This window comes from Cervus canadensis, chromosome 3 (genome assembly GCF_019320065.1).
Source record: "Cervus canadensis isolate Bull #8, Minnesota chromosome 3, ASM1932006v1, whole genome shotgun sequence".
NCBI classification, from domain to species: domain Eukaryota; kingdom Metazoa; phylum Chordata; class Mammalia; order Artiodactyla; family Cervidae; genus Cervus; species Cervus canadensis.
In genome coordinates this window covers 41,522,005-41,537,365 of record NC_057388.1, presented here as the reverse complement: position 1 = coordinate 41,537,365, position 15,361 = coordinate 41,522,005, and the positions used below count along the sequence as shown (strand labels likewise).

The following is a 15,361-nucleotide window of genomic DNA, read 5'->3' as shown; positions in this document are numbered from 1 at the left end:
TTTATATGTTTTAATTTTTTAGCAGCTGTGTTTAACAACTGGCTTGCATAGTTCCTAAAATTTTAACAACCTGCTCTTGCAAGCTAATATAAGCTATCTCCACTTATAATGATGCCACAACAGGGTAAGTAACTTGCTTATGGTCACATTGAAAATGTCTGGACAAAGATTAGAACCTTGATCCATCTAATTCTGAAGACCAGGCTCTCAACCATTCAGTTCAGTTCATTTCAGTCACTCAGTCGTGTCCAACCCTTTGTGACCCCATGAACCACAGCACGCCAGGCCTCCCTGTCCATCACCAACTCCCGGAGTTTACCCAAACTCATGTTCATTGAGATGGTGATGCCATCCAACCGTCTCATCCTCTGTCGTCCCCTTCTCCTCCCGCCCTCAATCTTTCCCAGCATCAGGGTCTTTTCAAATGAGTCAACACTTCTCATGAGGTGGCCAAAGTATTGGAGTTTCAGCTTCAGCATTAGTCTTTCCCAATGATAACCCAGGACTGATCTCCTTTAGGATGGACTGGTTGGATCTCCTTGCAGTCCAAGGGACTCTCAAGAGTCTTCTCCAACACCACAGTTCAAAAGCATCATTACTTCTGGGCTCATCTTTCTTTATAGTCCAACTCTCATATCCATACATGACAACTGGAAAAACCATAGCCTTGATTAGATGGACTTTTGTTGATAAAGTTATGTCTCTGTTTTTTAATATGCTGTCTACATTGGTCATAACTTCCCTTCCAAGGAGTAAGCGTCTTTTAATTTCATGGCTGCAATCACCATCTGCAGTGATTTTGGAGCCCAGAAAAATAAAGTCAGCCACTGTTTCCCCATCTATTTGCCATGAAGTGATGGGACCGGATGCCATGATCTTAGTTTTCTGAATGTTGAGCTCTAAGCCAACTTTTTTACTCTCCTCTTTCACTTTCATCAAGAGGCCCTTTAGTTCTTCTTCACTTTCTGCCATAAGGGTGGTGTCATCTGTATATCTGAGGTTATTGATATTTCTCCTGGCAATCTTGATTCCAGCTTGTGCCTCATCCAGCCCAGCATTTCTCATGACGTACTCTGCATATAAGTTAAACAAGTAGGGTGACAATATACAGCCTTGATGTACTCCTTTTCCTATTTGGAACCAGTCTGTTGTTCCATGTCCAGTTCTAACTGTTGCTTCCTGACCTGCATATAGGTTTCTCAAGAGGCAGGTCAGGTGGTCTGGTATTCCCATCTCTTTCAGAATTTTCCACAGTTTATTGTGAGCCACACAGTCAAAGGCTTTGGTATAGTCAATAAAGCAGAAATAGATGATTTTCTGGAACTCTCTTGCTTTTTCAATGATCCAGCAGATGTTGGCAATTTGATATCTGGTTCCTCTGCCTTTTCTAAAACCAGCTTGAACATCTGGAAACTCATGGTTCACATATTGCCCAAGCCTGGCTTGGAGAATTTTGAGCATTACTTTACTAGCATGTAAGATGAGTGCAATTGTGCGGTAGTTTGAGCATTCTTTGGGATTGCCTTTCTTTGGCATTGGAATGAAAACTGACCTTTTCCAGTCCTGTGGCCACTGCTGAGTTTTCCAAATTTGCTGGAATATTGAGTGCAGCACTTTCACAGCATCGTCTTTTAGGATTTAAAATAGCTCAACTGGAATTCCATCACCTCCACTAGCTTTGTTCATAGTGATGCTTCCTAAGGCCCACTTGACTTCACATTCCAGGATGTCTGGCTCTAGCTGAGTGATCACACCATCGTGATTATCTGGGTTGTGAAGATCTTTTTTGTACAGTTTTTCTGTGTATTCTTGCCACCTCTTCTTAATATCTTCTGCTTCTGATAGGTCCATACCATTTCTGTCCTTTGTTGAGCCATTAGACTATCATTTGTAAAACTATAAAGTGCTATATATTGTATATGATAAAGAAATTATTGCTGCATTTAAATTTTGTATTTGAGAAAAATGTTATATGGTCTTAAGTGTCATCACTCAGGAGGGGTTGTAGTGGAAAAGCAGGCATGAATCAGAAGTCACAGTGCAATTTCTGCTTCTCTGGGTCAGGTCTTGGGCCTCAGTTTTCCTGTTAAAGCAATGTTTTGTGTCCTTTCTGAATCACACTTCAACCTGTATTGGGAAAAAAATATTGAAGAAATTATGAAAAATTTTATGAATCTTATTAAGACTCATACATTTAAATGGTTGTCATAATTATTAGTTTGAATGCAACTTAATACAAGCCGCATTGAAATAAAAAATGAAGAAATAAAACAAAAGCCTATTGTTTAGTATCCATAGATTAATGTAATCTCTGTAGCCAAAATATTTAAGGATGTTTATTACATTAAGTAGTAAAAAATAAAACATCTGGCAACAATTTTTAGATCTTGAAGAATCGGATGATAAAATGATGAGTCTCAGGGGACTCAGATCATATTACCCCCTCCTGAAAATAGGCTTGAAAAAATTGTAATGTTTTCTGAAAAACTAAACTTATTTCAGTTTCTTCTCTTTTCCCTATCATAGCAAATGGCTTACACACAGAATTTCATGAACTGCTCATAAAACTCTGCTTTAGTTCTTTGGATCTGGGTGAAGCCTGTGGTTAGGACTGTAGTTGTAAAGCCTCCATCTAACTCAATAAATCTAGACAAAGGAGCTCTGTGGATCATTGTGTTTTAAGAAGAAAGTATTGTAGTTGTGATTCTCTTGATTTAAAAGGAGATAAGCCTCCATTACAGCACAGGGGAAGCTGTAAGTAATTGGCCAGTGGGTGAAGAAGAGAACTATGTAGTATACTCCAGACAAGAATGGTAGAGTTTCGGAAGGGTCAGCCTGCTTCTGCAGGTCACAGTCCTCAGTCATTGTGCCGTGAGTACATACCTGCAGAGTTGGCACCTATGCTTGCCTTCCTGGTATCTGCAGGCTTCACTAATCTTGTGCTTTAGTTTTATTTTCCTTACTCACACTGAAAAATGAAAGTTTTTTTTTTTTTTGGCTGTTCAATGTTCTTAGATAAATATGACAATCTTTAACAAAGGATGATATTGACCATGGCCCCCCTCTCCACTTTAGAACTACTAATTCTAATTTACATTCTACACACAATTTACTTGACAACTACTTGGCCTATTAACAAGATGTTGTTGCATCATACTTTGCTCCCAGCACGGTGTTGTAAAGGGCCTGATGGATAAGATGGGCAGGGATATTACACATGTGCACACCTGGAATTATTATACAAGGCAGAAGGTGCACAATGCGACGTGAAGGCTCTGGTTGTTGGTGCTCTGAGATGTAAGAGAAAGAGACAGCTCTACCCGAAGCTTCGTCCAGAGCTACCTGGGAGAAGTGCATTAGTGAACATAGAGGCGGGAGTGGCCATGAAGAATATATAGGCTGGAAAGTACAGGTACAGGCAAAGAGAGAGATTGGTAGGTATAATAATTAGGTCTCTTATCCTACCACCACAGAAGACATAATATTTGAAAGCCTATCAAGCTCTCTTAACACAGATCCTGGGAAGTGTTGCTATTGAAGCCTGAGGCACATTTGAATGCAATAAAACAAAATGTTCCATAATATTTTGGGAGAAATCCTTCTTTCCAACAGTTCATTCCACTTGCTAAGTCAGGCTTCTTTGAGGTCATCAAGAGATTGTGAAGGATATATGTATAAGACTGAAGTCATCACATTACTCATTAGCCATTGGTTATAGTGCTGGTGAGAATGAGAGGAACAGCTGAAAATGGTACAGGAACACAACATGGGCTATGTCTACCTAAGATGGGTGTTTCTGTCATCGAGGGTCTCACCCTACATATATCTCTTTTTCTGTGTTGTTGAGCTAACTGATTCAGAGACAAAGGAGGACTGGAAAATGGGAGCTCGGTAAGATGTGATCCTCACTGAGGAGGGATCTGAGCTAGATTGTGCTGCTCAGCACTTTGGTCTTCTTTTCATGTGGCTCACTGAGAGCTCATTTCCTTCACAGACCACTCTGTCCTGTTGTGCTGAGACCCAGCCAGAGGCAGATGGAGAGAACTTCCCTGTGAGCACCAAGGCTTCTTTGCCCCTCTTAGCAGCAGTAGCTGTCTGCTGGGATTTGAGACTGGAACACCACTGGTGTGGCCGACTTCCCCAAGTTCTCAACCAATGGGAGCTTAACCAGAAAACAGCAGTGTGGCAGGGCTCCAGTTGTCCAAATTGAAGCCAAAATTACCTCAAAAGTAAACAAAAAGAGATCCGACCCCAAATTTTAGAAAAATCCTATAAAGAAAATGCACAGATATCAGATGTGGCAAAACCCAGTATTTTACCATGGTGAAATAGTTTGCTTTCTCTCTTAGAGAGGAATCTTTAATTTTAGGCTTGTATCCTCATTACTTCAGTGAAGAGAAAGGACAACTAATAGTTGGTTGGCCTAAAAGATTCTGGCAGGAATATTTGAGTCATAAAATATCAGCCAAGCATCTTTTTGGATATTCTAAAATAAACTATGTACAGAACTAAGCATTTCATGCCAGGACAAAACTGAAAAGCTTTTCTCAGAGGTCTCCCTGCCCCTCCCCCTTCCTTTCCTGGATACAATCTTATTGGTTGATACCACCCAGTTTTTGGCTGCATTACAAGGAACCACTCAGCTGTGGCTGATTTCTGCTATCACTTTTTCCCCCTTGTTCAGGAAATCTTGTCATGAACATGTTTCCAAGACAGCAAGAGAGAAAAAGTTTTTTACTTGTTTTTGGGAAGCCATTATTAGAGATACAAGTGTTAGGGTAATAAACTTGTTGTTGTTATTATTTAGTTGTTAGGTTGTATCTGATTCTTTTGCAACCCCATGGGCTGTAGCCTGCTAGGGTCCTCTATCCATAACATTTCCCAGGCAAGAATACTAGAGTGGGTTGCCCTTTTCTTCCCCAGGAGATCTTCCCAACCCAGGGATTGAACCTGTGTCTCCTGCATTGCAGGCAGATTCTGCTTAGTCATTGGGGAAGCAGGGCAATACACTACGGCTGAGATAAGGGGAGAAATTTAGAAGTGTTGTGAAAAACAACTGCTCCCATCCCTGGATCTGGAGTTATTCATTATGGGGAGAAATGGTCTCTGGCCTTGGCTCTGTCGTTGACTGTGTGACTCAAGAACATCTGTTCATTCATTCAGCACTTATGGAGCACCCACTCTGTGTGTGGCACCATGTCCAGCATGGGGACACACAATGAGGAATAGATAAGGAATCTATTCTCAAATCACCCAACTTCTCTAAATACCATTTCGTCATACTTATGGTGTGAGGGATACACTAGAATGATCTTTCAAGGTCTTTTACCTCTAGTTCTTGAATCTTTATTTTTCAGTGAGCTCACAATATGCCCAGAAGAACAGTAACAGGAAAACTAGTACTCGAAGCACATACCAGGTATCATGCTAATTAACCACTTTTATATACACGACTCTGTTTTCTCAAGAATCTCCTAAAATAAGTATTATTATACCCATTTTATAGATGAGAAAACTAAGCATCAGACAGGTTGAGTTGCCTTTTGTTATAAGTGAGAAAGAGATAGACTCAAACCCAGCTCTGCTGGCTGCAAGCCCAGCATTCTTTCCCTGTCCTCTGTTCTCCAGATTTACAATGTTAATTTATCTCCCCTGGACTTTTCTCTGTGAGTACTTATGGAAAACTTATTCAAGAATCCATGGCAGTACAATATGAAATACCTAATTTTTGTCTTATGGGTCTTTCATTAGTTTTTCCTCCCTCTTTACCTACTAAGTTTTTCTTATTCGTCCCAAGGGTGATCTTGCCACACCATCTAAGCCCAGGGCTCCCACTGCTCTGCCTTTGCTTGTGTTTTACCTTCAACTTTGAATCATTTTCAATCTTGTCTGTAGCCAAATTCTGTACTCTTTCCCAGACTTTGTCTTACTCCTAAATTTAATTCATCCATCCCCTGATCGTTATTCAACACAGTAAGAAGTCTAAAAGAAAGAGAGTATAAGATCATCTCCTTGGGGGAAATATAACATGCACAAATTATAGGAATGTTATATGCTAAAATAGTTATAGACCTGTAAGGGCGAGAGAAGAAAGGCAGCAGGATAGGGCTGGAGTCACTGGGACTTAAGGAATAGCTAAGGCTTGATTAGATGAAAAAAGAGGTGGAGAAAGGTTACAAGGTCGGACAAAGAGCAGACAGGTCCACTGAGTACTGGAGAATTGGACGCCTCAACGGCCAGAATGACGAAGTTTGAAGGGCTCTGGAAGCTGGGATGGAACAGTTGAACTGGATGTTATTGTTGCAGAATGTTAATCAGAAGGAGTACTGGATTGCCCATCTGTGTTCTTGCTCTACCAATCTGTAATCTGGAGAAAATCGATCAAGAGATCTGAGTCTCCATTTCCTCATCTCCTGGGGCTACCTCAGTCTATACAAGTCTCAGCTCCTTAGAACAGCCTCTCTTCTTTTACTGTTCCTGCCTCCAGACATTTTGTAGTATGTCTTTTAAGTGTGAGCAGTCAGTTATGAGACCTTTCACAACATAGTATAATCACATATACCCTGTGAGAACTTTCACAGTGCTGAAAAACATGATTGGTCACAAAGCTACACAAGTTAAATAATAAAAATTAAGTTATACAGTCTAAATAATAAAATACAGGCTGTACAAGTTAAATAATACTCATACACAAGCATTAAAAATGGAATTTTTGATTGGGAGTTTGGGATTAGGAGATGCAAACTAGTATACATAGGATGGATAAACAACATGGTCCTACTGTCCAGCACAAGGAACTATATTCAATATCCTGTAGTAAATCATAATGGAAAAGAACAGAAAATATATATATATATATCTGAATCACTTTGCTGTACAGCAGAAATTGACCCAGCATTGTAAATCAACTATATACTTCACTAAAATATTTTCTAAAATGGAATGTTTCCCCTACCGATTTCAAACTTTAACTTTAGGACACTCAGTTCAGTTCAGTCGCTCAGTCGTGTCTGACTCTTTGTGACCCCATGGATTGTAGCACGCCAGGGTTCCCTGTTCATCACCAACTCCTGGAGCTTGCTCAAACTCATGTCCACTGAGTTAGTGATGCCATCCAACCATCGCATCTTCTGTCATCCCCTTCTCCTCCTGCCTTCAATCTTTCCCAGCAACAGGGTCTTTTCCAGTGAGTCAGGTCTTCGCATCAGGTGGCCAAAATATTGGAGCTTCAGCATCAGTCCTTCCAATGAATATTCAGGACTGATTTCCTTTATGATTGCCTAAGCTCCTCAATTAAATATTTCGAATTAACATTTTAAGACTTGAGACTTTGTGTTTTAACTTGAAAATATGGGGCAACAATAAGGTCTTAGGGCTTTCTTATTAGTTGTGTATGATTCAAACAGTTAGTGGTGCCAGATGGGGTGGATGGTCTCAAAGATGCTGATCTGGATAAAAATGTGGCCAGGCAAGCTTAGATGATCAGCCACGACAAAGCAGGCAAGAGCAAAAAGAGCATTAACCATGAGTCTAGGAAAAGTCAACATCCAAAATATTCAAGGAAGCTGTGATGTTAATTTTAGTGTGTCTACTTGAATGGGCCATGGGTGCTCAGTTTTTTTGATAAATATTATTCTAGGCTTGTCCATGAGGGTGTTTCTGTATGAGATCAATATTTAAATCAGTGGACTGACTAAAGCAGATTGCCTTCCTCAATGTAGGTGGGTCTCATCTAATCTGTTGAGCATCTGAATAGAACAAAGAGGCTGAGAGGGAAAATATACTCTCTATGCCTGACTGTCTTCAAGCTAGAACATCAGTCTTTCCCTGACTTCAGACAATACCTTCAGCTCTCCTGGGTCTGCAGCTTACCAACTGCAGATCTTGGGACTTCGAAGCCTCTATTGTTGTTTCAGCCAGTTCCTTATAAGAACTCTATCTATCTATTTATGTATGCATATTTTTTCTTCCTTCCTTCCTTTCCATCTAGTTGTCTGTCTGTCTATATATCTATCTTCTTATCTCCTATTGGATCTGTTTTTCTGGGGAACCCAGACTAACACGGTAGCATTAGGATCCACATCCTAATGGGTGGTTGTGAGGATGACACAGACCAGTTATGTGAAAATATATTGGAGCTGAAGCTCTAATATTTTGGCCCCCTGATGCAAAGAGCCAATTCATTGGAAAAGACCCTGTTGCTGGGAAAGACTGAACATAAAAGGAGAAGAGGGCAGCAGAGGATAAGATGTTGGATAGCATTGCTGACTCAATGGGCATGAATCTGAGCAAATTCTGGGAGACAGTGAAGGACAGGGAAGCCTGGCATGCTGAAGTTCATGGAATTGCAGAGTTGGACATGTTTGAGTAACTGAACAACAATATGAAAACTGCCTTAAAAAGTTCCTGGTAAACAATAAGTGTTACTTAAATGATAGCTATTATGAGACCTACTGGGCTCCAAGAGCTCACCACAGCTTCTCATGGAACATTTTGGATACTATGATCAGAAACTTTCCCTTCCAGTCCATGACTAAGGAGTAGGGGTAAGAGGAATTCAATAGACGTTTTCCTGAGCTTTACCAGGAAGTCTTTGAAATCATCTAACAGGACACTTTTAGGCCAAATATCACCTAGAGGCTTGGCCTTTTAACAAGTTAAAAGGACCATGTCCTGGAGCAGAAGTCTTCAGTAGATACTCACTTTCAGCATACATTAGATTTCTTTAGGTATGTGACTGCAAGCCTACTGTGTGAGGAAGAGGACTGAATTTCCTTCTTCTTTCCTTTTATTCAATTTTTTCTGATTACAGAAGAATTATATGCTCATTAAATAAGATTTTTAAAACAAAAAAGTAACATAAAAGAAAATAAAAATCATAAGCTCAGCATCCAAAGATAAACAATATTTTGAAATGTTTCCAGTTTTTTGTCTGTCTGTGACACATATATTTTTAAAAACAACATTGAGATCATAATATATACAGTTGCTATTCCTCTATCTCCCTCTCATATTGTGAAGATGATTTGGTACAAGACTTCCCCCTGATATTTGTTTTTGGAAAGAGTCTTACTTTCCCATTACTGAATCAGAGCATCATCTTATTGCCCATCCAAGACCATTTGTTAGGAAATGAAGTCTAAATAACAATGTTATTTTAAGATAACCCATAGGGAAATATATTTGATCTTTTGACCAGTAACTATTTTTTGAAAACTCTCTACCACTGTTGCTTCTATTAATGTAGATAATGATAGCTGAAAGAAGTCAACATACAAAGCTATAGTAATCAAAACAGTGTGGTACTGCCACAGGACAGACATGTAGAACTGAGAGTCCAGAAATCTATACTGTTATGGCCAACTGATTTCCAACACAGGTGCCAAGACCATGCAGTTGGGGAAAGAATATTCTCTTCAACAGCTGGTGCTGGACAACTGGATTATCCATGAAAAAAATGAAGTAGGTTCCCTACCTCATACTATATAAAAAAATTAACTGAAAATGGACCAATGACCTAAATATGAACTAAAATGAAAACACTTAGAAGAAAAAACTGAGAATAAATCTACATGATCTTAGATTTGGCAATGGATTATTAGATATGACATCAAAAGCATAAGCAACAAAAGAAAAAACTGAGAAAATGTACTTCATCAAAATAAAAAACTTGTGTATCAAAGGACATTATTAAAAAGTGAAAAGACAACCTAAAGAATGAACAAAATATTTCCAAGTCATATATCTAAGGGTCTAGAATCCAGAATATACAGGAACTCTTATAACTGAACAAATGACAAATGACCAATTAAAAAATAATCAAAGGACTTGAATAGACATATCCCTAAAGAAGACATTCAAACGACTAATAAGCACATGAAAAGATTTCAATCTCATTAGTCATTGGGCTTCCCTGGTAGCTCAGCTGGTAAAGAATCTGCCTGCAACGTAGGAGACCCCAGTTCAATTCCTGGGTCAGGAAGATCTGCTGGAAAAGGGATAAGCTACCCACTCCAGTATTCTTGGGCTTCCCTGGTGGAAGCCTAGCTGGTAAAAAATCTGCCTGCAATGCAGATGTCATCAGGGGGATGCAAATCAAAATTACAATGAGGTACTACTGCAAACTCAGGAAATTTTTTGAAAAAGCAAAATATGAAAAAATAAAAAAATAAGTTTTGGCAAAGATGTGGAGAAATTAGGACCCTTGTAGATTGCTGGTGAGAATGTAAAATAGTACAGCCACTGTAGAAAATATTTTGATGGTTCTTTAAAAAGTTAAAAGTAGAATTACCATATGATCTGGCAATCTCACTCCTAGGTGTACACCCAAAGGAATTTAAAACTGGTATTCAAACAAATAGATGTACATGTATGTTTACAGCAGCACTATTCAAAATGTCCAAAAGATCTAAAACAGATACGTGGATAAACAAAATGTGATATATCCATAAGATAGAATATTATTCAGCCATAAAAAGGAATAAGGTACTGACACATAACATATTGTGAACTTCAAAAACATCAGGGCAAGTGAAACAAACTAGACTCAAAATGACCACATACTGCATAATTCCACTTGTAAGAAATATTTACAATAGGTAAATCCAAAGAGACAGAAAACAGATTAGTGATTGCCAGGGGCTAGGGAAGGTGTGTCGGAGAAGGCAATGGCACCCCACTCCAGTACTCTTGCCTGGAAAATCTCATGGATGGAGGAACCTGGTAGGCTGTAGTCCATGGGGTTGCTAAGAGTCAGACACGACTGAGCGACTTCCCTTTCACTTTTCACTTTCATGCACTGGAGAAGGAAATGGCAACCCACTCCAGTGTTCTTGTCTGGAGAATCCCAGGGATGGGGGAGCCTGGTGGGCTTCCGTCTATGGGGTCGCACAGAGACAGACATGACTGAAGCGACTTAGCAGCAGCAGCAGCAGGGAAGGTGTGTATGGGGAGCAACTTCTTAATAAGTAAAAGGATTTTTTTTTAGGGTGATAAATATGTTTTGAAACTACATAGAAGCTGTGACTACAAAATTATGATTAGTTAAGAGACTTTAAGTGACTAATTTTATGTTATATGAATTTTACTTCAATACAAAATAGAATAACAAGTTAAATAGGCTTACCATGGTGATCATTTCACAAAACATACATATAAAAATTAAAATAAGGAAATCAAGATTAGAATATGTGTTTCCTTTTTATGTTTGCAACACGTTATGGTTTCAATTTTAAAACACAGTAGCAAAATCATAACACATCTTTGGTTATTATTATCTTTGGGTTTTATTAGAGGTGATGCTAATGGGTTCTCCCATCATTTTCACCAACTTTGTACAATTCAGATTTCAGTCCAAGGCTTCAGGAACATTGCAAACAGCTGCAGTGGGATAATGCATCTGACTATCAATGACATGCCGACTCTGACGGACAACTGTGTAAAAGTAGGTATTTGGAAACTACATTTTCTTCTCAGTCCCATTTGGTAGGCACATTTTCTAGTGGCTTGAATTACTGAAAAATATAAATGGGCTTTTCATTGCAATTGATGTTTATATAATTATGAAATTTATACACACATTTGAACATTTGAATCTTTAAATACCCTAAGAAACTTCATTTCACATTTAGGATATTTTTATTTCAATGATATTGCAATCAAATCTTACAAAATCATATGTAAGCTTAAGTATAAACCTTAAGTCTAGTTCTACATGTCTAGTTCTACATGTACTGATTTCTTTCAGTATTCCATTGTCTCATGTTTTCCTATTTTTGTAACACCATTTAGATTCCTACGCATTACTCAAATGTAAGTGTAGTAAAGTATATTGGAAAAAGTAAAAGTTCCCATTTTCTTTGACAGTAGGACAACTTAATAGTTAATGTGTCCATTTTTGAAAAGACAGAGAGAAAAAATAATCTCATGACTTTGATAAATGTGCTCTATATAATCTGATTAATCTTTTCTTTTTTTCCTTCTAAAGGCTTTAGTTGAAAAATGCCGTCGTATTTCATCAGTAGTTTTCATTGGTGCACCACATATTTCCGATAGTACTTTCAAAGCTCTTTCTGCTTGTGACATCAAAAAGATCCGATTTGAAGGTGTGAGATATTAAAAAGTAGTTTAGCATTAATTTTTACTTTTAATCTTGTGGTGACTCAAATACAATCCTTAACTTTTTCTTTTTTTTAAACAGGAAATAAAAGGATTACTGATGCATGCTTCAAACTTATAGACAAGAGTTATCCAAACATCAGGCACATTTACATGGTAGACTGCAAGGGAATAACAGATGGTAGCCTCAAATCACTCTCACCTTTGAAGCATCTCACTGTGTTGAATCTGGCAAACTGTGTAAGGTAAACAGTCATTCAGTCAAGAAACACTGATTATCTAGAATGTTCCAGGCTTCCTCAAGATGCTCATTGGTTAGTATAGTAAACATGAAAGTTAGGGATCTAAGAAGAGCTAAGTGCAGAGTTCTGTGGTAGAACAAAGGAGGGGCGCCCAACCCAGAGTAGTTATATGTGGGCACGGGGAGATTATCAGGGAATGCTCAGGATATGTGGAATCACAGGCTCTTGTAAGATTAAATGAAGTCACCAGAACATTTGTGGGCTACTTATCCTAGTGAAGGTTCTCACAGCTAGTTCAGTTAATAGGTCTTTTTCCCAAATGGACTTTCTGACTTGCCTATGAAGAACCAATCTTACTGAAGTGTTTCATCTTGGGTACTAGTTAGATTTTTCCTCTGTGTGTATCTGCTCACAGATGGCAAGTTCTTACTGAAACCCTTTTTTTTCACCTGAGTTACAAATAGGCTTCTAACTTGGCATTCTCAGGTGGGCAAGGATCAAATTCTTGCTAAAATTTCTTCCCCAATTGATATCTCAGTCTCTTTCCTATGTAAATTTCTTAAAATATCATGGGGCCAGAAGATAACAAAATAGCATGTGATCTACAAAGAAACTGGTTAATAGTTTGGATAACATAAGACAAGTCAGAGTAATAAGCTACGCTAAACAAAATCTTAACCCATGGTCCCTATTATTAAAACGGGGAGGCACCAAGGGTTGGGAGGGAAGGCAAAGACAGGATTTGAAATGGGAAAAACCTGGATTAGGAAATAAAGCTTCTAGTTAACAGCCAATAAGGAACTGAGGCCTCCTACCAAGAGACATGTAGGTAAATTTAGAAGCAGATCCTCCACACTCAGTAAATTCTGCAGATGACTAAAGCCCCAGCTGATATCTTGTAGTTGCAAGCTCATGAACAAGCTGTAATCATAATGGAAGCACAATATGGAAGCTATTATACAACAGCTAATGGACTTCCCTGGTGGCTCAGCTGGTAAAGAACACACCTGCAGTATGGGAGACCTGGGTTCTATCCTTGGGTTGAGAAGGTCCCCTGGTGGAGGGCATGGCAACCCATACCAGTATTATTGCCTAGAGAATCCCCATGGACAGAGGAGGTTGGTGGGCTGAAGTCCACGCTCAGTCACTCAGTCAGACATGACTGAGCAACTAAGAACATAACAGTTAATCCTATTTGTATTAAAATAAATAAAATTGAATTGCACTCATATATTTCACTCAGGCTTCTGTAGGTTAATTAATTTTAAAAATAAATGGAGGTTTTTATGCTTCTAGCAGTATAGTTGGCAAAACACTTCAAAGGACTCCTCACTATTAATACAAACAATTTAGATTCTTGATGAAACATACTTCCAATACATTGCTGAGCCTACAAAGAGTAACAGAAATATCCAGTTCATGATTCATCACCATCCTCTCAATGAGCAGACTCTCTGAGATGAAGAGTGAAGAGCAAGCAAACATAAAAGGTGGGGCTGCTATTAGCATAAATGTTCATTTCAACATTGGCATTGATAGAATCAATTTCAGTGAGACTCAAGATAGGGAAGCAGGATGAGACTTCTGCAGCGTTTGGACCCTTCAAAAGGGACAAAATAGTCTCAAGTAGATAGTACCCAAGCCCCTGGAATAAGTTATCTCCAAGCTTTTTTGAAGGAAAGCATCTTCTCTTTAAGCATCCAGGATTCCCATAGGTTAAAATCAAATAAATAGATGCTCACAATTAAAGACCATCAAATGAAAAAAAAAAAAGACCACCAAATGTATCAAGATATGAGTCATCAAGTGTACAAAGATATGCAAAATAAATTTGAGCTGAGAAATTCAGATATTAGAAGAATCAGTCATAGAATATTAAGCAACTATGTATAAAATGTTTGAATAAATAGATAATGGAACCAGAAATATGAGCAGGCAACAAAATAACTAGACTAGCCATGGAAGTAAAAGACATTTGCTCCTTGGAAGAAAAGCTATGACAAACCTACAGAACATATTGAAAAGCAGAGACATCACTTTGCCTACAAAGGTCCATATAATCAAAGCTATGGTTTTTCCAGTAGTCAGGTATGGATGTGAGTTTGACCATAAAGAAGGCTGAGCGCCGAAGAATTGATGCTCTCGAACTGTGGTCCTATAGAAGACTCTCAAGAGTTCCTTGGACAGCAAGGAGATCAAACCAGTCAGTCCTAAAGGAAATAAACCCTGAATATTTACTGGAAGGACTAATGTTGAAGCTCTAATACTTCGGCTACTTGATACAAAGAGCCAACTCTTTGGAAAAGACCCTGATGCTGGGAAAGATTGAAGGCAGGAGGAGAAGGTGATGACAGAGGATGAGATGGTTGGATGGCATCATTGATTCAATGGATAAGAGTTTGAACAAACTCCAGGAAATAGTGAAGGACAGGGAAGGTTGCTGTGCTGCAGTCCATCAGGTTGCAGAGTCAGACATGACCTAATGACTGAATAACAACTTGAAAAACTAACTTTTAGAAATAAAAAAATATGATATAATTATTGAAATAAAATGGATTGCTAACCAGCAGATTAGAACTCAGTGAACAGAGAAATATGAAGTTGGAAGATAACTGAAGATATGATAGCAGAGTGAAAAAATAAAAAGAAAAATGTAATAGAGTATAACAAAAGATGTTGAAGCTGAAACTCCAATACTTTGACCACCTGATGCGAAGAGCTGACTCATTGGAAAAGACCCTGATGCTGGGAAAGATTGAGGGAAGGAGGAGAACGGGACGACAGAGGATGAGATAGTTGGATAGCATCACCGACTCAATGGACATGGGGTTGGGTGGACTCCGGGAGTTGGTGATGGACAGGGAGGCCTGGCATGCTGAGGTTCATGGGGTCGCAGAGAGTCAGACACAACTGAGCAACTGAACTGAACTGACTGAAAAAAGATAGGGGAGGCTTAATATTAGAGTTTTAGATTAGATTTTTAAAAATTCATCTATAGAAGA

The 15,361-nt window shown here is 38.7% G+C and overlaps 1 protein-coding gene across 1 annotated transcript in view; it reads left to right on the top strand.

Annotated features, from left to right (window-relative positions):
• The window catches only part of FBXL13 (F-box and leucine rich repeat protein 13), a 203,791-nt gene that overhangs the window by 124,420 nt on the left and 64,010 nt on the right, over nucleotides 1-15,361 (top strand). The window contains exons 13-15 of the mRNA XM_043462331.1: nucleotides 11,345-11,443; nucleotides 11,987-12,104; nucleotides 12,200-12,362. Coding sequence (XP_043318266.1) covers nucleotides 11,345-11,443; nucleotides 11,987-12,104; nucleotides 12,200-12,362 — 380 coding nt within the window. The remainder of the gene's footprint in view (nucleotides 1-11,344; nucleotides 11,444-11,986; nucleotides 12,105-12,199; nucleotides 12,363-15,361) is intronic.